The 26,100-nt window shown below is 40.0% G+C and overlaps 1 protein-coding gene and 1 pseudogene across 8 annotated transcripts in view; one reads left to right on the forward strand and one right to left on the reverse strand.

Moving 5' to 3' along the window:
• The window catches only part of Atxn2 (ataxin 2), a 112,795-nt gene that overhangs the window by 65,801 nt on the left and 20,894 nt on the right, over positions 1-26,100 (reverse strand). For all 8 annotated transcript variants that reach the window (XM_060382454.1, XM_060382453.1, XM_060382450.1 and 5 more), the window contains exons 2-5: positions 12,476-12,512; positions 10,758-10,817; positions 10,230-10,301; positions 9,610-9,760 (exon numbers count right to left, since the gene is read on the reverse strand). In XM_060382454.1, coding sequence (XP_060238437.1) covers positions 9,610-9,760; positions 10,230-10,301; positions 10,758-10,817; positions 12,476-12,512 — 320 coding nt within the window. The remainder of the gene's footprint in view (positions 1-9,609; positions 9,761-10,229; positions 10,302-10,757; positions 10,818-12,475; positions 12,513-26,100) is intronic.
• Positions 14,432-14,749, forward strand: LOC110546407 (cytochrome b-c1 complex subunit 7-like; annotated as a pseudogene).

Genomic DNA, 26,100 nt, shown 5'->3' on the forward strand with positions numbered 1-26,100 from the left:
GACAAATGGCAACAAAAGTAGGTGGCTAAAGAGGGGAAAATGAAGGCAGAGGCAGGCACAGTTGGTAAAACACTTCCAGAGCATGAAGGCCTGAACTCAAATTCTAGGACCCACAGAACACTGCTCACATGTTGCTGTGCAACTGTCACCTCAAGTGCTAGAAATGCACACAGGAAAATTCCCAGGGTACACTGGCCACCCAGTCTAGCCAATCAGTGAGCTACAGGTTCAGTAAGAAACCCTGTTCCAAAACAAGTAAGACAGGACATGATTGAGGCATACATACGCCTTTTATCCCAGCATTCACATGGCAGAGGCAGGCAGATCTGAGTCAAGGCCAGTCTGATCTACTTAATGAGTTCAAGAAAAACAAGGCAGGGGGGAGGAAGAAAAGGGGAAAAACAAACAAAAACCCCACTCAACATCTACTTCTGCTGCTTACATACACAACAGGCCCACAAGCACATACAGACACTACACACACACAGAAAAGGCCCCTGGGGGTGGGGGTGGGGGGCTGGAGAGATGGCTCAGTGGTTAAGAGCACTGCCTATTCTTCCGAAGGACCTAGGTTCAATTCCTAGCACCACATGGCAGATCACAACTGTCTGTAACTCCAGTTCCAAGGGATCTAACACCTCCACACCGATGCACATAAAATAAAATTAATTATTTTAAAAAAGAGAAAGGAAAAGTGCCCTGGGGCTAGAAGGATGGCTCAGTGAACAGTACTCAGCCGTCCTCTGAGCTTCACACTACCCTGTGATACACAAAGATAAAAGAAAACATTCCCAATATGTTTGCAACATAACTTAGTTAAGAAAAAAAAGACAGCCGCCTCCCCCTAATGGGGGAGCAGCCTTGCCAGGCCATAGAGGACAATACAGCCAGTTCTGATGAGTTCTGATAAGCTAGGGTCAGATGGTAGAGGAGGAGGACCTCCCCATCAGTAGACTTGGAAAGGGGCATAGAAGATGATGAGGGAGGGAGGGAGGGAGGGTGGGAGTGGGAGGAAATGAGGCAGGGGGCTACAGCTGGGGTACAAAGTGAATAAACTATAATTAATATAAGAAATGAAAATTTAATGAAAGAAAGAAAGAAAAGAAGGAAGGAAGGAAGGAAGGAAGGAAGGAAGGAAGGAAGGAAGGAAGGAAGGAAGGAAGGGCCAGAGTGCTAGAGAAATGGCAAACCCAGCTTTTCCAGAGGTCTCCAGTTTAGGACCTAGCATCCACATCATGGCTCTTTACTGTTTCTAACTTTAGTTCCAAAGGATCGAACATCTTCTTCTGGCCTCTGTGGACATTGCAGGCATGTGGTATACATATATACACATACCTGCAGCAAACTAATACACATAAATAAAAAAATATTTTTAAAATAAACCTAAAACATTTTATTTTTAAAAAAGCTAACTTTCCAATTAAAAGCTGATCTTTACAGCTATGCTTGGTAGCAATCACCCGTAATGTCAACACGTAGGAGACCGAGGCAGCAGGATCAGGAATTCTCTTCATAGCCTGTTCCAAGCCACCCTGGTCTATGATAGAGACCTGTCTATACATGCATGAAAAAAAAGTTCATGACCTATTCTAGCTAGCTATTCGGTCCAATAAACCATATTGGCCCATAAAATAGGGACTATTTCTGAGCCTTTCATATATCTGTAAAGATGGATCAAGATAGGGTTGGGACAATGATGATGCAGTTAAAGCACTGGCTGCTCTACCAGAGGACCTCACATGGCAGCTAATAACTGTCTCTAACTCCAGTTCCAGGGGATTCAATGCCCTCTTTTGGCTTCCCTGGTCTCCAGGCACATATGTGGTGTAAAGACATACATTCAGGACAAAAACTCATACACATGAAAATTATTTTTACAAATGGAAGCTGGAAAAGATAGCTCAGTGGTCAAGAGCACTGGCTGATCTTCTAGAAGACTCAGGTTCAATACCCAGCAATCACATAGTAACCTACAACCACCTCTAACTCCAGTTTGAGGTAATCCAACATCACCTTCTCCCATGGGCACTGTATGCATATGGTGCACAAACACACATGGATACAAAACACCCACACATATAAAAATAAAATAAAAAGTACAAAAGAAAGTTTTAAAAAACTTTTTTCAAAGATATGTGAGTATGACTCCCTCCTCCCAACCCCCAACCCCTGGTTTTTTGAGACAGTGTCTCTGTGTAGCCCTGGCTGTCCTGGACCTCACTATGCAGACCAGGCTGGCTTCAAACTCAGAGATCGACCTGCCACTACCTCCCCAGTGCTGACATCAAAGGTATGGGCCACCACTGCCTAGATGTATGAATATGACTTTTAAAACATGTTGAAATGGCCTTTGAGAAGTTTCAGCAAGTAAAGGCACTTGCCACCAAACTTGGCAACCTGACTTTGAACCATGTTAGAAGGAGAATATACTTCCACAAGCTATCCTCTGCACTCCACTTGTACATGAAGGTACACATACACGCATGTACACACAACATGTAATAAGTCTCTTCTTTAAAGATGTGCTTATTTATTTATTTTTATTTAGATGAGTGCTCTATCTGCATGTACACCTGCATGCCAGAAAAGGGCTTTAGATCCCTGCATAGATGGTTGTGAGCTACCATATGGTTGCTGGGTATTGAACTCAGAGCCTCCGAAAGAGCAGACAGTACTCTTAACCACTGAGCCATCTCTCCAGTCCCTGTAAAAAGTTTTTAAAAATTACAATGACATTAACAAAGTTTGTATCAAGGTTCAAAAGCCCTATTATACAGCTGGGAACAGTGGTTGCCACTTTCAGTCTCAGCACTCAGGAGACAGAAACAGAGGCAGGAGAATCTTTCTGAGTTTGAGTTTTGCCTGATCTACATATTAAGTTCTAAGCCAGCCAGGACTAAATAGTGAGAACCTACCTCAAAAAACAACAATAAATAAATAAATTATTATTATTATTATTATTATTATTATTATTATTATTTGAAAAGCCAAAAAGCCAGACATAAAAAGAAAGCCAGGTGGTGGTAAACACCTTTAATCCCAGCATTTAGGAGGCAGAAGCTGGAGGATCTCTTGTGAGTTCGGTGCCAGCCTGGTCTATGAAGGGAGTTCAAAGACAGTCAGAGCTATAAAGAGAAACCCTGTCTCAAAAACCCAAAAACAAAAAACAAAACAAAAACAAACAAACAAACAAAAAAAATGAACCACACAATAATCTGTACCTTACATTGCCTGCAGTGTTTTTGCTTTGTTTTGTTTTGTTTATGCCAGGGTCTTGTTATATATTCCCAGGTGACCTAGACTCATTATATAGCCTCATATGACCTTAAACCTGCTTGCCACAGCCTCTATAAAATTAGGATTACAAGTGACCATCACGCCTAGCAGTTTGTTCCTATTTTCTTTAACCTTTGCCTTATCTGTGGCTATATTTTTAATGTTAAAAGATTAATTATGAAACGGTTAAAAAAAAGAAGCTGAACCACACAATGCTCATTACTACAATGTTAAGGGCAAACATGAGTTAAAGAACTGGGTTGTGTCACTACTTGACCACATTACTTACATATGTCTGTTTTCTTACTCAATAACAAGTAGATAAAAATCATACCCACTTTATAAAATTATGATGACAGGAAAAACTTAACAGAAAACACAACAAAATCTGACATGAGGCCTGCAGAGATGATAGCTCAACAGTTAGGAGTATGTGCTGCTATTACAGAGGACCTGCACACACACTGGGTGGCTCACAACCACTTAAACTCCAGGTTCAGGAGATCCAGTGACCTTTTTTGGTCTCCACAGGCACTTGCAGTATGCCCATATGCCAACACAGGAAAATGAAAACTAATGTTACAGAAAATGGATATTGTGTTGTTAGGTGTGTCCTAAAGAGAGGCAGTTTGGGTGTGCCTATGGAAAGCCTCCATAGGTAAGAATGCCAAAGAATGGACCAGTCCTGCCTATTTTAAGGCAAGTTGCTTGGGGGAGGTCTTGTCAGCTCCTACTAACTTGGGTTGGAACCCCCAAAAAACATGACATGATGATGACATGGGCCAGCCTGCCAAGGATGCAGAGGAGCTAGAGACTTCTTTCCTATCACCTGGACCTAAGAAAGCTCTATCTCTCTTTTGGCTTAAAGATCCCTCATGGAAGGAACTCCTGGCAAGAGACAGGGATTCTCTCTCTGGGCTTGTAGCAGCTGGCAGGACACAGGTAAAGTAGAATTCTAAGAAAGAGAGCTAAGAAGTCCTTTTGGGTTTGGAGGCGCTCAAGAAAAAAGAGTAGCTATGTAAAAAGACACAGATTTCTAAAGAGCTAGCAGTTTAGTTGTAGAATTTGGCTTGTAAATGTGTATTTTGTAAATACATATTTTATATATAGTTCAGAAAATAAAGTTACCTCACTAAGCTAGCATTTTGTTTTTTGTTTTTTTTTAAACCTCAGTTTACACCTCCCATGGCTTTATTGGTACAAATATTAATTTTTAAGAAGATAAATATTACACTAAAAACTTTTTTCTTTTTGAGTCTCACTATGTAACCTTGGCTAGCCTCATACTCACTATGTGTACCAAGCTGGCCTTGAACTTAGATCTGCCTGCCTCTGTTTCTGCTCCCAAAGGCTGGGGCTAAAGGTGAAAACCACTATGCTTGGTTGACTTGTTTTTTTTCTTTTACAAGAATTTAAGTTTTTTTAATTTTACATTTATTGGTTTTGTTAGGAGAGTGTGTGCATGCATGTAAGGGTCAGGGGACAACTTCTGAGTGTTTGTTCTCCTCTTCACAATGTGGGTTCTAAACTCTGGGCTGGCAGCAAACAATTTTACCTTTGAGCCACCTAACCAGCCCTGGCTTCCCCTTCCCCACTGGTGACTGAATCTAGGATCTCATGCATGCTGGCCAAACACATTCCACAGTAGTGCTGCTGGGTGTTTTTGTTTGTAATTTTTAAAAGTGTTTGTGTGTGTGTGTGCACGTGCTTTGCCTGTATGTATATCTGTGCATGGCTGGTGCTAGCATGAACAGAAGAGGGTGTCAGATTTCATGGAAGTGAAGTTACAGGCAGTTTCAAGCCCCCATGTGGGTAATGAAAATTGACGAATCCTCTGGAAAAGTATCCAGTGCTCTTAACCACTGGCCACTTCTGCTGTATGTTTTTGTTGTTGTTTGAGACAAGATCTCAAGATCTCATGGGCCTTAAACTTGTGGCAGTCTCCTGCCTCTGCCTTGTAAGTGTGGAAATAGTGAGTAACCATGCCTACCTGAAAAACGTCAATATTCTGACAGTGGTGTTTTAAAAAAAAAAGGTTAAAAGAGATGTTCCAGGAGAAAATTCATCTCCTTCTTTATTCAGAAAGCTTTGATGTCAAATTTCTACCCATTAGTCATTCACCTCTGTCAATCCCTAAGAAGTTCTCTGCCATTCTATCCTTACAAGGTCTACAAAATTACTGTATCAGCAAAAACTTTACAAGATAATGGTTAACTCAGGGGGAAAAAGGGCACTGAGTCAAGGAAAGAAAGCATTCAAGACTCTCAAAGCTAAGATGATCCTTAGCACTAGAAACCATGGCATCATTTACCTCATTTGCCCAGTACTCAAAGCAGTATGTTGTTTAGATTTTTCTTTTTTTTTTTAAACCATTTATTTAGTTAGTAGTTAGTTATTACATATATAGTGTTCTGCCTGCATACCAGCAGAGGGCAGCAGATCTTATTATAGATGGTTGTAAGCCACCATGTGGTTGCTGGGAATTGAACTCAGGACCTTTGGAAGATCAGCCTGTGCTCTTAACCTCTGAGACATCTCTCCCGCCCTAGATTTTTATTTCTTTGTACTGGTGTTTTGCTTGCATGTGTCTGTGCATCACGTGAGTGCAGAGCTCAAGGAGGCCATAAGAGGGTGCTACATCTCATGGAACTCAAGTTACAAATTGTTGTGAGCCACTATTGGGGTGTTAGGAATCAAAATCAGGTCCTCTGGAATAGCAGCCAGTACTCTTAAACTCTGAGCCATCTCTCCATCCCACAAGCTGATTATTAGTAAATTAAAATATAAAGAAAGGCAGACTGATTGTTTGGAAAATGTCCCTAAGTGTCTAACTATAACTCAGTGTTAGCAAGTACTGGCTAAATTCTTTTTTTTTTTTCTCCAAGAAACTAAAAAGCCTTGAAGTAAATCTCTAATACAAACTACTCCTTTTTAATGCAGCACTAATTACCTTAATTTATCTGACTAATGAGAAATGCCAAATTAGTAACTGAAACTTCTGTATGTAGAGTATTCCCAAAATAATCCTTCACTCTCAAGGAGATGACAGCTTCAGCTAGGTGCTGGTGGTACACACCTTTAATCCCAGCACTCAGGAGGCAGAAGCAGGGAGATCTCTGAGTTCAAGGCCAAGCCTGGTCTACAGAGGAAGTTCCAAAGTTCCAAGACAGCCAGAGCTACACAAAAAAGGATGGCAACTTCTACCAACATATGATGTATGTACATACAGGAAGGCACAGAGGGAGGGAGGGAGGGAGGGAAAAAGAGAGAAAGAGAGAGAGAGAGAGAGAGAGAGAGAGAGAGAGAGAGAGCACCTGACCTAAAAGCTTGGTAGAGGGTTTGCTCAAAGTGTTTGCCATGCAAGCATACAGATCCAAAATCCAAGTTCAATCCCTAGCACCCATTTGAAAACCAAGCATGGCTGTTGTTTATAATCCCTGAACTGGGCAGGAAGAGACAGGAAGTTCAGAGTTCACAGTTCACTGTTCTAGCCTCAGAGAGCACCTAGTCCTACCAAAAGACCTATCTCAAACGTAAGGTGGATGTCTCCTGAAGAACTATACCCAAGGCTGACCTGCTAGCCTCCATGTATACCACACAGAAAAGTCTGACTGAAGGACCCTAAACTCTTGAACACAGGCAGAATTTATCTTTAGTATGCAAAGGCCTTGCGCTCATTCCCAGCACTGGAAAATATGACTGTACAATTAATTAAACCATTGTGGGCTTCTTCAGTTTCTTTGGTTTGGTTTCTCTGTAGAGCTCTGGCTGTCCTGGAACTCACTCTGAGGAGCAGGCTAGACTTAAACGCAGATCTGCCTGCCTATGCCTCCTCCTCCTGCCATACTTGGCTTTCTATAAAAATACTTGACGTTACGTCAATACTCCTGTCTTCATAAGAAAAATTAAACCACTAATACACAGTAAAAGTTATCCTTCCACTCATGAGTCCAACAAATATTTAAAAGCTGTTGCTGTCATCTGTATTTTCTTGGCATGCTGGAGAACCTAAACCACCTGAGAAAAGAATAAAATAAAACAACTGATTTCAAAAAGAATGCTCTGTAAAAACTATCTCAGAAGTAATATGTTTTATTTATTTTCATCTATATTTAAGAAATGCCAATTCACTATTTAAACTTTAAACAATAATAGCATAGTCAAGGCTATGGACTCATAGTCTCAGAACCATAAAACAAAGCAAACACCCAGGCAATAGTCACACTCCATGATGCTCAAATGCTGAGATAAAGGATCAAATCTGGGGTACAGAGGTACTTAAAAAGCCAAGTTCCTATCTCAAAATGGGCAAAACAAACACATAAATAAAGAAAAGCCAGGCTAAAGATGTAGCTCAACTGCTACATGCTCACCTAGCATGTATGGCTAGGGTTTAATAAAACCTGGGACACTGGAATATATCTGCAACCCCAGTACTGGGGAGTGAAGGCAGGATGCTTTATCATTGGAGGCAAGTCCTGACAACAAGAAAACCTGTCTTTAAAAACTAAACAAATGCTGGACACAGTGCACATGCCGTTAATCCCACCACTTGGGAGGCAGAGGCAGGACAGCCAGAGCTACACAGTGAAACAGTTGGAGGGAAGAAGGGCAATGACAACTAAACAAGCAACAAAACATTCAAACATCAGAGTTGCAGCTGGGGCTCAGTAGTAGGGTTTATTTAACACATGTACAGCCATAGAAAGGAACTCTAGAATTGTAAAAACAACACAAGTAGAGCCTAGTGGGGTATAGCAAAGTGGTCAGCTAGTATGCAGTGTACCAGGCTTGATCCACAACACTCCCAAAACAAGCACACTCCAAACACAACAAAACAGCCAAAATCATTTTTTCTGTTACAGCCAATAATCCTCAGAATGCTGTGTGTACACTCAACCAAAGTTTGCTTTTCCCCTTTGTGTTATGACCAAAGTCACTCTTAAAATTTACAAACATGAAATCTTGCTGAGCAGTGGTGAACTCCTTTAATGCCAACACTAGGGAGGGTAGAGGCAGGTGGATCTCTGTGAGTTCAAGGCCAGCCTGGTCTACAGAGTTCCAAGATAGCCAAAGCTATAGAAAGAAACCCTGTCTTGAAAAAACAAAACAACAATAAAAACAAAAACAACTAAAAATTTCCAAAAGTATAAAAATACACTATGTGGTATTCCAAATCATAAGCAAAACTGACTCTGAAGGCAGCAACTAAGAAAGCATTTGTCTCCTTCATCAGTGACTGAAGGTTTCTTAACAGCTGGGCAGTGGTGGTGCAGGTGTTTAATCCCAGCACTCTGGAAGCAGAAGCAGACAGATCTTGGAGTTCAAGGACAGCCTGGGCTACAAGGAAACCCTGTTTCAAAAAAAAACAAAGGGAGCACCATAATTTCCTGTGCCTCAGAGCCTCGGTATGAAAAATTCAACCCCAAAGCACAAATACTTCTTAGCACCAACTGAAGTATGAAAATCAACTTTAGTTATTGACAATCTATCATTCAAGAATTTTTGAATTACAAAAATTCCCAGTGCTACCAAATGCCTCTTCCCACATGGCCTTCTTCAATCAACACTTGAAACAGGTTATGGACACACACCTACCTATGTAACTATATAGCCACGTTGAAATTCTCAAAATATACAATCATATTCTGAACAGCATTTGGTTTCACTGAGATGGTCTCACTATATAGCCTGGACTGAGCTTCTGAATTTTAGGCTTACAGACAGGAGCTACCACTGCTTTTACATGCTATTATGTTAACAAGTGCATATTGGGGCTGAAGAGATGGTCCAGTGGTTAGGAACACCCACATAGTAACTCATAATCATTGGGAACTCCAGTCCCAAGGGATCTAATATCTACTTCTGACCTCCATGGTACATGGTACACATAAATACATTTACAAAACACCTATATACATAAAACAAATAAATCTAAAAACTTTCTTTAAATGTATACTTTAACTAATTATACTTCTAAAAGTACCAAGTTATTTTCACTTAAGTTTTAAATATTTTCTAATAAAAATGCATTGAAACTCCCATTTGGAAATTTAAAAAAGCATTATTTATATTACTCTAGAAAATATATCTAATTAAAAAAAAAAAAGAGGAAGAAGAAGAAAATCTCATTTCCAAACCTAAGGACAAAGCCTACTGCCTCAGCACTGGGAAGGCAAAAGCAGGAGAATCAAGAGTTCAATGTCAGCCCCAGCCACACAGCAAGATACTGCCTTAAGGGAGAGAAAACCCAGTTTATTGATTACTGGAGAATTGCTGCTGCAGTGGGCAAATTACACCAGGATTAGAGTGACTTAGGAAACCAAGGCCTACCTCTTCGTGCATAACTGGAGTCTGTATCTTTAAATTGTACCACAACAAAGTCTGAGCATTTGAACAAAATACTCTCCATTATTTCTTCACGTTTTGGCCCCGAAGTGGTTTCTGTACTTTTCTCATGTGCAGCATCAAGTACCAAATCACACTAAAATAAAAACATTAAAAACATTCATTAAGTAATATTTACAGGGCTATTTAGCTCATCAAAGCACTCACTTTTTAATAATCAACTCCTATTTAGATCTGTCATGTACCAACAACCAGAAGCTCTCGAATCTAAAAACGTTTCTTACTAGTGTCTGAAGCACACTAACGTTAAAGGAGAGCAGTAACTCAGCACACCTCTCTTTTAGCTCCGAGTCTGAAAATGGTTGCAGATAATAAGCACACACAACATTTTCAGTTATACAAACCAGACATTAAATAGTAAGAATTTGCTACTAGAGAAAACAGTCCCAGTGGTTTTTTAAAAAAAGTATGGTGAAGACACTTTTACTTGATAAGAAATATCATCTCATAAGCTCAACTGCCAACTCCACAGTCAGCTTAGACCCACAACAAGACACTCAAGAAGCAACAAGATCATAAAAAAATAACCAAATGGTAAAAATTACCTTAGGACTGTATGTTTTAAAAACTCCTTCATATACACCTCCATTTTTCACTTGTACTTCACATTTTGATCCCTAAAAGACACAATTAAAATAAAAAAAAATAGTGTGCTATCCCACCAGAGAGAAGTGTTTTCATTTCACTTTACTCAGTAATGGATACTGGCTGGCTCTGATAAAGTTGCAACACATTAACTTTACACAAAATTCTCTACATAGTACAGGACTGGCAACTCCAAAGTGAATATAAACTGAAGTATGTAGCTAAAGCTACATACTTCTGTCCCTGGTACCATCAGATACCAAAGTATTACACAAAAGACAATCAACTATAAGCACTACTTTACATACAACAGGGTTAGCAAGAATTATCTTTACTATGAGTTATAATCAACTGAAGAGCATTCTAATGTATTTTTTAAATCTTCATTATATATAACCTGATAATATTAGGCTGAAAATTGTCTATATTTTAACTCAATGAAATATTCCACCCCAAAGGAGTTTATCCCCAACAATCAGGTAACTTACAACAACTGATGTAAGTATATGAACCATCCTCACGTTTGCATAGATCCCATCAAAAGAAATCTGAAATGTTTGAAAAATAAACATTGTAAGTTGGTCTTTGTAACTGCCTATATACTAAAGCTAATGCAATGCTCCTCTAGCTGTAAGACGTTTGGATTATAATGTACAAATTAAGAGCTGGTTACTATCATATTTTGTTTCCTTAGAAGAACAAAAAGAGTTTTAAACAGTGAAATCAATCAATGAAAAATAATAATTACTATGACATAAAACTAACAAAAACAGCAGACTTACACCTCCATGTGTGAGAAAGCAAACCTCTGAAGAGGACAAATCAATGTTTGCAGGGGTCCATGTCAGGTAGGGAATATCATATTGCCTTGTGTGCAGTGGTGGCTGCAGGATTATAAACTTTTTAAAACTCTAGGCATAGGCAGACATGCTTGCACATACCTTTCATTTCAGCATTCTGGAAGCAGAGGCAGGTGGATTTTTGTGACTTCCAGGCTACCCTGCTCTACACAGTGAGTGGACCAGGCCAACTAGGCTATAATATGAAAACCTTGTGTCAAAAGACACACAGGCAAAAACCTCAGACAGAAGCTGGTAAGAATGCTCAGTGGGTAAAGACACAGGAGCCTGATATCCTGAGTTTAGTCCCCTTATAGTGGTCTCGGACTACCAGATCTGCACCATAGCACATCTGCTACCCAACACTAAATAAAAATAAATGTAAACCACAACAGACTCAACCTTCAGCTGGGCTTGAGAGTAGCTGGATGGCAGAGTGCTTGCCTAACACATTTAAGAGCCTGAGGACCAAAGGCAACTGAGTGGTGAGGAAAGACCTCACCACCTGGGTCCTGAGAGTGTACAGTACACCTTAATAAAGCAGAGAAGTGGTGAGCAGGGCACACCTTGCACAACTACCTTCTCTCAGCATGTCTGAATCAAGGCAACATTCCAAGCCAGACTAACCGTCACTCTAACCCTGACTCTCAGAAAGATAACCTGACCAATAAAGAACATGTTTTAAAACTCAGTAGCAGTCAGATCTCTGAGTGTGAGGGTAGCCTGGTCTACATAGCAAGCTCCACACTAGACAAAGCTACACAGTGGGCCTGTCCCAAAAAAACAAACAAACAGGTGGGCAATAGTGGCTCACAACTTTAACCCCAGCATTCAAGGTGTTTGAGGCCAGCCTGGTCTACAGATTGAGTTCCAGGACAGCCAAGGCTACACAGAGAAACCGTGTCTTGAAAAAACAAAAACCAAACAAACAAAAACCACCAATCAGTGGCAGCTTCTCATATGGACTTTATGCCCTTTGTATTCATTTTAACTCACTGATAAAAGTTGGAAAATGTCAGAACAGAACTTATTTTCCAAGGAAGAAAAATAAAATGAGTTAAAATAGCACATTAATACAAACAAAAAGCCCAAAGAACTTTTGCAAACTCTGGTCCTAGAACACTAGAACACTTGACTTGGTATCAGTATTATACATGCCACAAACACTATTACCAGAAAACTGTACATTTCAAAGTCCTTACTGAAAAACAGCTCATAGAATCAGTAATTTTACATCAAACTGGCTCATCTATAATATAATTATCTGTTGTATAATTCAAGAGATTTTATTCTTTGCTTTATTAACTAAGTTGATGGTTAGAAACCATACTTTATATATTTTTCCAAACAACATGAAAGTTACTCACCGTAGGTTGAGACAGTCCTTTGTTACTGTTCCGACCTCTGCAAAGATTAAATATTGTTTTTATTAAATTCAATTTTTTTTTACATTTAAAGATTACACAAACTTAATTTAAAATATTATCTTATAATTCTATTCAAATACAAGCCAGGCTCTCTGTGGAAGGGACCATTTAATATTGTATGACAGGAAATCTAAGCAGCTATGTGATGTCCTACGAGGCCAGGGAGAGATCGCCAGAGAAAGATGAAAGAAACACAAGACTGTGTTTCACCAAAACCAAATGAATGAGCCAGGATGAGTGGTGCATGCCTTTAATCCCAGATCTAGGGAGGTAGAGACTGGGCAGCCTAGTCTACACAGTAAGTTCCAGAACAGCCAAAACCATGAAGTGAGACCTTGACTCTAAACAAACAAACAAACAAACAAACAAAAAACACAAATGGATAAAAGAGTGAAGACAGCCTATATGGGTGAGGTGGTGAATGGCTGTACCTCACAGGCTGCGACAGTGGGATGCTATGGATTTGAGGTCAGCCAGAGCTATTTAACTCCCCACCCAAAATAAACCCACTGAAAGAAAAAAAGTAACATTAAACATAAAGCAATAGCATTCTTAAAAGCAAGGTATGGTGGTACACACCTGTAATCAACATATTTGACTAATATTCCAACATATCTCATTTTCCCCCATCTCTAAAAATGTTTAAAAATAAGTTAAAACAGACCTTTTCAAAAGGCTTAACAGGTAAAGGCACTAGCTACCAAGCCTAATGACCTAAATTCAATTCAATCCTCAGGACTCACATGACAGGAGAGAATCAATTCCTACAAATTGTCCTCTGACCACTATACATGTGCTGTGACAAATATACACACATACCGTAAGCAAATAAATGTTTAAACACCAAATAATTCTAAACACTTTTACTTCTAAATCCTACGTGTCTCTGCCAGAATTGGCATTTGATATGGCAGACCTGGTGGTCCACAGCTGTAATTCCAGCTGAGGAGTAGCTTCCTGACTTGAGGCCAGCTTGGACTATACTGTCAAATTCAAGAATTGTCCAACAAGTGCTTTTTTGTAACAACCCTCTCCCTTGGAAAAGATACGGTACACAAAACTCAGTGACCAGGTTGGGAATGTAGCTCAGTGGTCAAGCATGCTTGCTTAATGTGTTTGAGCCCTAAGTTCAGTTTCCAGTACTGCAAAAACAAAAACCCGCATTAAACAACAAAACCCAGCTATCAAACGGTGCCTCGTAATGTGGACTATTCTCAAGTGAACTGACTCATAGGAAATATACCATTGTTTCTGTGCATTCTGGGGAGATTGGTTCAACACCTCATCAGAACCAAACTACAAGGAGCTTCAAATCCATTATATGATTATTTGCGTGACCATCTCACTTTGTTTATTATTTATAATATCCAATCAAATGTAAATGCTATATATTCACAATTGTATTATTTAGAGAATGACAAAATAAACCCACTCTGCACTGTGCATGCTGGTATGGTTTTCCCCAAATCCTTTCCATCCATTGTTAGTTCAATCTGCAAATCTGGAACCTGTACAACCTAAGGCTTATTCTATGGCAAAAGACTGGGGTTCCTCACAAACAACAACAACAAAAATTATATTTCTGTTCCACATATTGTGGAACAACACAACTGTAATCCCATTTTAAGGTTGCTGGTCTTTTTAAATTTTTCATGTGTGGGTGAGTGCATGCCTGGTTCCCACAGGGGCCAGAAAATGACATTGGATCCCTGGGAACCGGAGTTACAGAAAATTGTAAGCAGCCATGTGAGTGCTGGAAAACAAACCCAAGTCCTCTGCAAGAGCAGCCAGGGCTCTTAACCACTGGGCCTTCTGTCCAACCCCTGCAATACCATTTTAATACAGTAACCACACACTCTTAAGTCAAAATTTAAAATATTCGACTCTCAGGTTAAAATGGCGGGCAGACCTGCTGTTACAGTGTCAAGCAAGTGGCTGGATGGCTTTCGAAAATAGTATTATAATGCTTCAGGACTCAATAAGCTGGGGTTAATGTAAGATGATACAATGTATGAAACTGAAGATGTAAAAGAAGCCATAAGAAGGCTTCCTGAGGACCTTTATAATGACAGAATGTTTCCCATTAAGAGAGCCCTGGACCTGAGGCATCAGATCTTGCCTAAGGAGCAGTGGACAAATGAGGAGGACAAATTCTACCTTGAACCCTATGTCAAAGAGGGTGGGGGGAAAAAAGAAGAATGGGCGAAGAAGTGATCTTGTCATTGAGATCTGTGGGTATGCCTGGTCTCAGCATATTTTTATGACATTATCTCAACTTGACTCACAAGTTAAGAATTATTGGCTCTGCAGATGCCTCACTTTAAATAAATGTCTATTGTAAACATTAAAAAATGTAAATATTCAATAAATAGCAAAAGTCAGTAAGTGGCTGGAAGCCTGGAGCAGCGCTGCCAGTTCCTCAGCAGCGACAAGAGCAGGAACTCGGCAGTATCTCACCTACCTGTTTTCCAACTGTTGTCTTCCTCACCTCACTTAGTAGACCACATGACATCTCATTTCCTTCAGGGATCCTGTAACCCTTTGCTTCATGCATTACAAAAATGTTCTTAGCACCTGGCAGGATGGCTTGGTGGATAAAGGCACTTGCCACCAAGCCTAACAACCTAAGTTCTATCCCCTGGATCCACACAGTGGATGGAAGTTGTCCTCTGACCTGTACACTCCAGTCAGGAGTCATTTGAAAAGAAAAATTCTTAAAAGCCTAAAGACTCTGCTAGTAACTTGTCACAGATCTTACTATGAACCAAACACAATGTTAAGCACTAGTCTCTAGTCAACCACCCGTTTTATAGTTGACAGAAATGGACCTGACCCAAACCACCCAACCCAGTTCATAAGCAGTAAAGTCCTGCTTGAAACCAGGTGCACCTAATCTAATGACCAGGCCTTTTTTTTCTTTTTTTCTTTTTTTCTAGGCTTTGCTTTCTCTCAAGGATCATATCCCAACAAGAACTTCCTGGCACTCTTGAAACTTTACAATGAAGGCTTAAAAAAACAGGCTCAGTTAGTGGAGTGTAGCCAGCCCTGATTTTATCCCCAATACCAAACAAAAATAAGGTACAGTGAGACACACTTGCAATCTTAGTACTAAGGAGGTAAAAACAGGACCAAGAGTTAAAGGTCTGGACCACAAAGATGGCTCAATGTTAAAATGTAGTTACTGTTCTTCCAGAGGTCCAATTCTGTTCCCAGCACCAATGTGGGATAGCTTAAAATAGCCACAACTATATTAATATCTAATCTAATATCAGGGGTCTAACACCTTCTTCTGGCCTTTGCAAACACTGCACATACAGAAACATACTTATATATAATAAATCTTAAAACAAAAGCAGTTCAAGGCTAGCCTCAGCTACACAAGAGCTTGAGCCCAGCCTAGACTATATGAGAATCTGTCTTTAAAAGAGCTACCTCCTCCTCCAGGGTCTAACCCAATAAATGGATGGAAATATAAAAGATCATGTTTAGTAAAATACCCAGACCCATAAAGACAAATGTCATACATCCTCTATTATCTGAAGTGCCTAGCTCCAAATCTTCAGATATGAGTACATATCCTGGAGTAACTACAGAAAACAGGAAAGTAAGGAAGCAGTATGGTGGCACACACCTTTAATCCCAGCACAGGCAGGAGGCCAGCCTGATCAGCATAGTGAGTCTGAGGACAGTCAGGACAGGACAGACAGATGGACGGATAGAAAAGAGGAAGGAAGGACTGTTGCTGGGGATATTACATAAATAGTTTCCATGAACTTTTTCATCTGAGCTGACAACACTTTCTCCAAAAGCCAAAGGCAACCTAACCAAAAAACCTAATACCCAGACATGGAAAGCCTTCTTCTGAGTTGTTGGTCACGGTTGTCCAAAAGACTGATAAATACACAGCCTATTGATCACCCCTTAGGTGACCCTCAGAGGTGGAAGATAAGTCTTTATTGATGAAGACAAACATATATATCAGAAATAGGACCCAGAGGCACCTGAGCTGAATGAAATTAACCCGAATGCCTCCACCCTGAGGACTAGCTTTCATTGTACCAGAAGGCAATGATGCCTATAAAACACAAAGGGTACAGTAGTGGCATGTAGACTTTGGTAGGTAACAACCACCCTACCTTTAAAATGGCTGACAAGCCTGTTTGGATGGACCACTGGCCTATGACAAAAGAAAAATTACAGGTACTAGAACAGCTGGTTTCAGGAGCAGCTAAATGCTCATTGAGGAATCTATCAGCCCATGGAATTCCCCTGTGTTTGTTATAAAAAGAAATCAAGAAAATGGAAGATGTTAACAGATTTAAGAGCCATAAATAAGATGACTTAGCTAGTAGGCTCTTTACAGCCTGGAATCCATAAATAAAGCCTTCTTTATTTACCTAAGCCATGGCCTTTGATAGTAATTAATTTAAAAGATTGCTTTTCACAATCCCATTGCACAGACATGATGGGGAAAAGATTGCTTTTTCAGTATCTATTTATAATAATAGTTGTCCAATAAAGAGGTATCATTGGAAAGTCTTAACCACAAAGAATGTTAAACAGTCCTTCTCTGTGCCAATATTTTATACCATAGCCATTAGAAATAATTCACAGTTTCCTCAATTTATAATTAATCATTTTATGAATGATAATTTACTGGTTGATTTAGATACAGATACCTTAAAAAATTTTTTGACAAAGTAAAGAAAATTTTGCCTTGCTGGGGATTGCAAATTGCTCCCCCCAAAAAAATAAAGAAGAGATTCTGTAAATTATCTATAAGATAGATTTACAGAAAATTCAACTACAGAAAGTACAAATCAGGAGAGATCAGTTACAAACTGTTACTTATTTTCAAAAATTGCTGGGAGATATTACCTGGCTACAGACCACAATTGGATTAACTATTCAAGAGCTAAGTAATTTCAAACCTTACAAGGTGATAAGGACCTAGTCCAAGAAAATTATCAGCTAAGGCTGAGAGAGAATTGGCTATGGTAGAAAAGAAATTACAGGATGCACACTTGGACCACTTGGATTCAAAGCTTGACTGTATTTTAGTTATTTTGCCTTTTACTCATTCTCCCACAGAAATTCTTATGCAGAGAGAAGATACTATCTCAGAATGGATACTTTTAGCAAACAAACAGCAAAAAATTAGCCAGGAATGATAGAACACGCCTTTAGTTCTGAGGGGAGAAGCAAGTGGATCTTTGTGAATTTGAGACCAGTCAAGGCTACACAAAGAAACCCTGTCTCAAAACAAACAAACAAACAAATAAATAAATAGATAAATAGATAAATAAAACAAAACCACCACCAAGTGTCTTAATTCCATGCTAGAATGTTAGACTGTAGACTGCCATAAGCCCATGTCATCTTGGACCAGCTTTCAAGTATTCTTCTGAAACAAGATATTTTGTTGTTTGGTATTAAAAACACAGCTAAGAGATTTTAAATGGTTTAAATAAATTCAAAGGGTTACTATAGTTCAAACTTGTTTTCTAAATCTCTAAGAGCTGGAGTGATTTGGAGCTAAAATATTTGAGCAAGGCAGTGGTAGTCCATGCCTTTAATCCCAGCAAAGACAGGCACATGGATCTCTGTAAGATAATTGTTTGCTAAATTCTAGAGTTACCGTGAACAAGGTGGTGGTGGCTCATGCCTTTAATCCCACTATTCAGTGACAAAATTCAGATACAATTGTTAATTGGTATGTTTGCACACTCGAGGAATTGTGTTCCATATTTACAGATTATTATAAAAACCTCTACAGGGTACTAAAAAGGCAATTACTTACCGATGGGGACAGGAACAAAGAGCAGCTTTTGCAACTGGAAGTAAGCTCATCTCTCTGCATGCTAACCTGACCAATACTGAACCAGGTGGGTATCATATTTATTGATAAAGTGGTAACTGAGGACTCTTCATAAAGAAAAAAGCAGCCCACCAACATTTGCCCATTAGCTTCTATGCAAATGCTTTCTATATACAAAGAATAAATATTTTTTCTTTGAGAAACAAATCTGAACATTTCATCAGGCATAGAGAATCTTATATTCACTCACTGCCAACCACCCTGTGATCCTAAGGGCACCCCTTACAATGACGGATTGGATCCATTCAAAAGCAGAAACCTTCCTAGGCTTAGCCATGAAGGAAAAGTGTTACCTACCTGAATTCCTTCATGACCAGGAAATGGTAGCAAAGGGATCTGTGACTTTCAGAACTGAGGAAATAGCTCAGCTAACTATAATCCAAACCCCTCCCCTCCCTAAACCGCTCACCACTCCCCAAAAAGAAGCACTTATTGAACTGTGGGGACCAACAGAATGGTCACACATTTGGCCAATGCATTGTTTACTGGTGTTTCTTCAACTACTGATGAAACCAAAACTAATGGAAAGTGGAAAGGGGGTGGAATGGCCAATGCTGAGGAAGGAGCCTGAAAGATCAGCACAGACAAACAACTACAGACAAACAAGACAAACAACTACAAAAAGCAAAAGGAAAATTTCTATCTTCTCCAGTACATGGTGTATGTGCAACAGGATAGTTTTATGGCCATCAAAATGGTACACAACTGGCAGAAAAATGGCAAAGATATCTGGTCATGGGGGACATGAATGGAAATAGCAAAACTTAGCAAAGACATCAAATTTTATGTAGTTCATACAGGCAAGACAGACAAAACATCTGAAAATAATGAAACAGTGGACAAATTGGCATCATCTTTACTTAAGACTAGAATATTAAAATTTTCCAGGGAACAAATTCAGAATAAATCAACAAGAATGATAGATTACATATTCAAAAAACTTGAGAAAGTTTTTCCCTAACACTAAAAAATAGGGGGAAACTGAAAATCAAATTAAACCAGGGCAACTCTTCGAGAATAACTATTATAAGAAATCCATAGCCCAATGGTGGTTCACACCTTTAATCCCAGCACTATACCACTTTTGCCTTCTACCTAACCAGACTGCCACTAAGCTAACAAACACCATCAAGAGATCAGATACAGACTACACACTGCACAGGACATTCAAACTGCTGAGTTTATATAAGACTGAAATAAAAATTTTAACAAAACTTTTAACTCAGAAAAACTTAATTCTAAGACTGCCAAATACAACCAAGATGGATATTATAGAATGCTTGGCAGAAATTGCTTCATTATTGTAAACAGTTTTACTGTGTTAAGAGTCAAAACCTTTCCTTTTGATTTAGACAAAAGGGGAAATGTTGCAGGATATTTGATTTGTGCTGTTTACTGGAAAAGCCTTTTTCTAGTAGTCGTGTGGCTCAACCCTAGCACACACCTTTAATCAGAGAGCTTTCTACTTGAATATTGTAAACAGGATTAAATAAAGTCAACAATAGACCAAGAGGCCGAGCAAACAACCAGTTGACAGGAAGTGAACATAAGATTATTAAAAAAAAAAATCATAGAGAGGAAGTCAGGAGGATGGATACAGATGCACAGGAAGTAAAAGGGAGGGACACTGAGTTTGAGAATTTTTTGAGATTGTGTGAGAGAGGGAGATTCCTTCCAGGATGTCAGCTGAGAAGGAACATCAGCTGGGTGCTTTTCTCTGCCTCTCTGAGCCAACAGGCTTTCAAACCAACATCTGGCTTCCAAGTCTTTATCGGTAAAAATCTAACTTAACCTTCCTAATGCTGTGACCCTTTAATACAGTGCCCTATGTTGTGCTGACACCCAACCATAAAACTATCATTGCTACTTTATAACTGTAATTTTGCTACTGTTATGAATTGTAATGTAAATGTCTGTTTTCCAATGATCTTTGCAGTGAATGAACCTTGTAAAAGCATTATTCAGCAACACACACACACACACACAAAGGAATCATGACCCACTTACTTTTAGTATTTTGGTTTTCTCTCTCTTTTTCTTTTTAAATGGGAGGTGGAAGGTTGGAGACAAGAGTCTCATGTATCTCAGGTTGGCCCAGAAACAAGGTCTGTAGCAGAGGGCAACCCTAGACTCTTGATTCTCCTGCTTACACAATCCAAGTTCTGGGATTACAGGTATGTGCCACCACGGTTTTAAGCAAAGCTGGGGATCCATTCCAGGTCTTCATACATTCTACACAAGATCTACTCACTGAGTTACATTCCCAACTCTCCACTCCTAACTGAGTACTTTTAGACCCAATAATCTATTTAATGAAAAACTAAGTTAAAGTATGCTTTGTTGAAAGTACTTAAGAGTAGAAAGATTTTGGATTTACAATTTCTTTGGACTTTAGAATAAAGAGGTAGATGTCTTGAGATGTGACCCAAGTTTGTCCTTTCATGTGTATCTTGTGCACATAAGCTGAAGATGTCTGTATGCAAAACCTTAAGCGGCCGGACATTCTGACTAATCATCTTTGGTTTGATGCAGAACTTCCCACCTGTAGCATCATGCTGACACTAAACACATTCAGACTTTGGAACATGTGGAATTTCTCATTTTCCAGCCAGAGGGGCTCAACCAGAAACAAATGCAGTAAAGAACCAGCAAAACGTCTCAAGGGGTGAAGGTAGATGCAGACAACCTCAGTTCAATCCCCAGAACACACATCATAGAAGGAGAGAAGGGACTCCCTCAATTACCCATCTTCAGACCTCCTGAAGTTACCTGCCTACTACCCCTGCCACAAAAATACAAAATAAGGGCTAGAGAAACAGCTAGTACTTCCTGAGGGAGATAGAGCTTAGTTTTCTGCATCCACATCAGGTAACAACATATCCAGGGCATCCATACCTATGGCTTCCTTTCCTCAGGCACCTGGAATCATGTTCACATACAGACACACTTATATGCAAAAACATTAAAAATAAATCTTTAAAATTAAAATAAAGAAACCTGCACATAAAGTAGAACAGCTCCTTTAAGAGTAACAGGAAGGAGGAAATGAGTGACATATGAGCATGACTTGCTAAGTGCTAAAGGAAAGTGGCAGGTGTACAGGGTCATCATACCAGTATACCAGTTTGTCTACTTTCATACACTATCCCTTAAAAACAACAAGTGCTACAACAGAAGTTCACCAAGCAACCACACCTATCAGGGCAAGGAAAACACGAACACAAAAGGATCTACCACTGGTAAATTACACTTGTTAGCTAAATCCAGAATGTGATCAAGTCAACATAAAAAAAGATCCAATTAAGAAATAAATGGAGAGCCGGCACAGTGGCTTACACCTGTAATCTCAGAGGCAGAGACAGGTGATTCCGAGTTCAAGGTCAGCCTGGTCTACAAAGCGAATCCAGAACAGCCAAAGGTACACAGAGAAATCCTGTCAGTGGCTTACACCTGTAATCTCAGAGGCAGAGACAGGTGATTCCCTGAGTTCGAGGTCAGCCTGGTCAACAAAGCGAATCCAGAACAGCCAAAGGTACACAGAGAAATCCTGTCTCGAACTCCCCCCCCAAAAAAAAAAAGGGGGGGGAGGAAGAGAGGAAGGGAGGAAGGGAAATGGGAAGATTAAGATCGTCAAAGTACCTGTTGTCAATTTTGACAACCTGAGTTCAATCCTCCTGGAAAGAGAACCAACTCTAACAATTTGTCCTCTAACCTCCATATATATATATAATGGCATTTCCATGCATGCACCTGCTTTGCCTGCATGCATACACACTAAATAATAAACAAAGAAATAAACAAATGGAAGGGGCTGAAGAGACTACACAGGAGTCAAGAGCATTTCTTCTTGCAGAGGACACAGATTCAGTTCCCAGCACCCACATGGCAGCTTACAACTTTCTGTAACTGTTGTCCCAGGGGATACAATACCTTCTTCTGGCCTCCACTGGTACCCATAAATATAAACACACACTTAAAAAAAAAAAAGTTGAGGGAAAGTGGGAGTATGTGCCTTTAATACCAGCACTTGGGAAGCAGGGGCAGCTGGATCTCGGCGTTCCAGGACAGCCTGGTTTAGATGGTAAATCCTGGGCCAGCCAGGGATACATAGTGAGACCTCATCAAAAGACAAAAAGGAAATCTAAAATCATGAAACTTGAAGAAAAAACAGCACCATGACCTTGTATTCTTTTGTGTTGTTGTTGGTTTATTTGGTTCGTTTTGTTTTTCAAGATAGGGGTTTCTCTGTGTATCCCTGGCTGTCCAGAAACTTACTCTGTAGAGCAGGCTAGCTTCCAACTCACAGGTATGCGCCTACCTCTGCCTCTCAACTGCTAGGATTAAAGGCATGTGCTTTGATGACCAGCTATGACCTTCAATTTTTTTAAATTCATTATTTATACAGCATTCTGCCTGCATGTATGCCCACTCACCAGAAGAGGACAGCAGATCTCACTACAGATGGTTATAAGCCACTATGGTTGCTAGGAATTGAACTCAGGGTCTTTGGAAGAGCAGACAGTGTTCCTAACCTCTGAGCCAATAATGTAGTCTTGGCTGCTTGGAAGGCTGAGAAAGGAGGAGCTCTTAAGCTCAGAAATTTAGCATCAGCTTCAACATCATGGCAATATGTCTCTTTAAGCCAACATTCTATATTGAGGGCGAGCTGTGTGTGAACTCTGTAATTCACTAGCAAAAAATGTAACTAATAATCTAACTCAAATACAGTCAAAAAACAAATCAGCAAAACAATGTTTAAGGGTTGACTGAGAACACTTGATGCTCTTCCAAAGAGCCAAGTTCAGATTCCAATGGCCCCATCTGATACAACTCTAGCTCCAGGGGATCAGATGTCCTTTTCTGGCTTCTGAAGACACTGATACACATACACATAAATGATAAAATTAATCTAAATATACAAAGACAGTGAGGCTACACATGTGACATAGACCTGCAACCTCAGCACCCAGGAGCTTGAGGTAAGAGTCCGGGACTGGGGTATCCCTGCTACACATTGAGTTTGAAGACAGCCTCCCTAGCATAAGACCCTGCCTCACGGAATGGAAAGACGGCTCAGTGGTTAAGAGCACTGTCTGCTCTTCTAAAGGTCCTGAGTTCAGTTCCCAGCAACCACATGTTGGCTCATAACCACCTATGAGATCTGGTCTCCTTTTTGGTGTGTATGCATTCATGCAGGCAGAATAGTGCATAAATAATAAATAGATCTTAAAAAAAAAAAGACCCTGCCTCAAACAAATAAAAATAAAATATTCTCAGTATCACTAGTTTTTAGGATTATTATTATGGCAGCTTACAGTAGCTCACGAATAAAGTATTTACTCATAAAGCCATGAATTTTATTTCCAGCACTGTCTCCAACAAATACCAGAAATCAACAAGTACGTAAAAAAACAGTGGGGAAATAAGAACCCTTGCATACCACTGGTAGGAAAGGAAGATGGCATGCTCACACTTGTTAGCATGAGGACTCCTTAAATCATTCATTAAACACAAACAGAGAGGTTGTTGAGACAGCTCTGAGTAAAGGCATCCCTGAAATCCATAAAAGTGGAAGGAGAGAGAACTGAACTGGCTCCACAAAGGTCCTCTGGCTCACAGAAGGACGTGCACATGCGTGCTCGCACACATACACACACACCAAGCATAGAGAGTTGTTGGTCAGGTCCTTGCCATTGCTCTGTTGCCTCCAGAACTAGATAGTAAAACTTTTACTAATGAAGACACCACACACGTTGGATTCAAGACAAAGAAATCATACTGTAACAGAGCTAGGAGTGTCCCTGCTGGCTAGCTTTCATAGTGCCTGAAGGTGCTCATTTACAGCTGCCCTGAACAAAGGAATCAACTTGAACAAAGTCTTAATCCTGAAGTGTAGACCCCAGGAGTCATAACACCAACCTTCCAGTTAAGCTGTGTCCACTGCTACAATAATGGCACTGATAATTTGGTGGAAGGGACAAGTAACCACTTTCTAATTGGAACAATTTTCTCCTGTCACAGCAGAAAATGCATGCCTATCTTTAGAGTCCATGGCTAGGAAAGTTATAGGCTTACACAGGAACAATCTACTGTTGTTTCCCTAAGTGGACGCAGTATCAAATGAGCTTTTAAATATTTTTGTTCATCCTATAGGTTAGAGATGCTCTCAGCACTGATGAGACACTAAAAACTAGTCAAAGTGCAGAGAATGAGCAACTGTTGAAACCTGGGCCTAAAACAAGACATCTGTATGTACCATCCACCGTTCAGAGAGTATCAAACAAGGGGAGAGCACTAAAATCTAAAAGCCAGGGAATGGACATGGCATGGAAGCTGAACTCAAGAACTTAAAGCAGTTGAGGTTACCTATTGAAGACTGGACCCACCCATAATCCAGCACAAACAGGACATAGGATCTCAGAGTCCCACTCCTCATTGGGAAGCTACTGGCAATTAATAGTTGCTGGAGGACAGGGGCTATTTCTTTAGTGTAGTACTGCTCTTACTGTAGTAAATAACTCTCAACCCATATTCATGTGAGACACTCTAATCAAAATCAGTGGTCACACATGTGCACACACACACATGTGCACACACGCACAAAAGAATGAAAACAGCTGGGGGAGTCATTGGAAAAAGAAGTTTAGCAGTAGTGGAAATAGGTAAGAGAATTATGGGAGTGAGGAACAATCAAAGGACACTGTACAACAATGAAATTACTGAAGAACATTATGTACATCAAAAAAATTAAAAACTAGAGTAATTGGGAGAAGTTTAAATAGAATGACCACAAGATACAGCAATTCAGTTTCTGGGCATATAGCCAAAAACCTGACTGAAGCAGTGAGTCAAAAGACAATTATACACCCATGTTTGTTCACAGCAGTTTCACTCACCACAGCCAAAAGGAAGATGATTCAAATGCACATTGATGGGTGAGTGAATGGGGTGATGAAATGTGGCCCAGCCTACAATGGAATGCTGTGTCAATCATTAAAATAAAGTTCTCCAGAGCTGGAGAGATGGCTCAGTAGTTAAGATCCCTTTGCTCTTACACAGGATCTTAGTTCAGTTCCCAGCTCCAGTTGAGTTACTTGAGTTACTGTCTGTAACTCAAGCTCCAGAGGATACAGTGCCCTCTTCTGGTCTCCATGGGCACCTAAACTCATGTGCATATATTCCATATACAACACACAGACACACACATAACTTTCAATGAACCTGGATCTTGCCGGTTGAGCTAGGATGGCTTGCACCAGCATTCACTGTTTGGTTTTTGTTTTTGTTTCTGAGGCAGGGTATTCCTACAAAGCCCTGGCTGACCTGAAACTCACTATGTAGACCAGGCTGACCTCAACCTTCACAGAGACTCACCTGCCTCTGCCTTACAAGTACTGCGATTAAAGATGTGCACAGCCACACCCAGCTCTCAGCAACATCCAGGTTCATTGACAGACAGCTTAAGAAGAAGGTGGCAGCATCCAAGGCTGATCTCTGTTCTCTACACACCTGTACGCATACATATACATCAAAATAATAAAAAATAATACTATCCAATCAACAATGTGACTTCCTGCAAAACCCACTGTGGTCTTTTGACTGATGACCTGAAGGCTACAAGCCAGGTGTGACATAGGTCTGACTCCACTGAAGTCCCTGGACATCACACTGATGCACCACACATAGG

The sequence above is a fragment of the Meriones unguiculatus genome, chromosome 4 (assembly GCF_030254825.1).
Source record: "Meriones unguiculatus strain TT.TT164.6M chromosome 4, Bangor_MerUng_6.1, whole genome shotgun sequence".
Taxonomy (NCBI): domain Eukaryota; kingdom Metazoa; phylum Chordata; class Mammalia; order Rodentia; family Muridae; genus Meriones; species Meriones unguiculatus.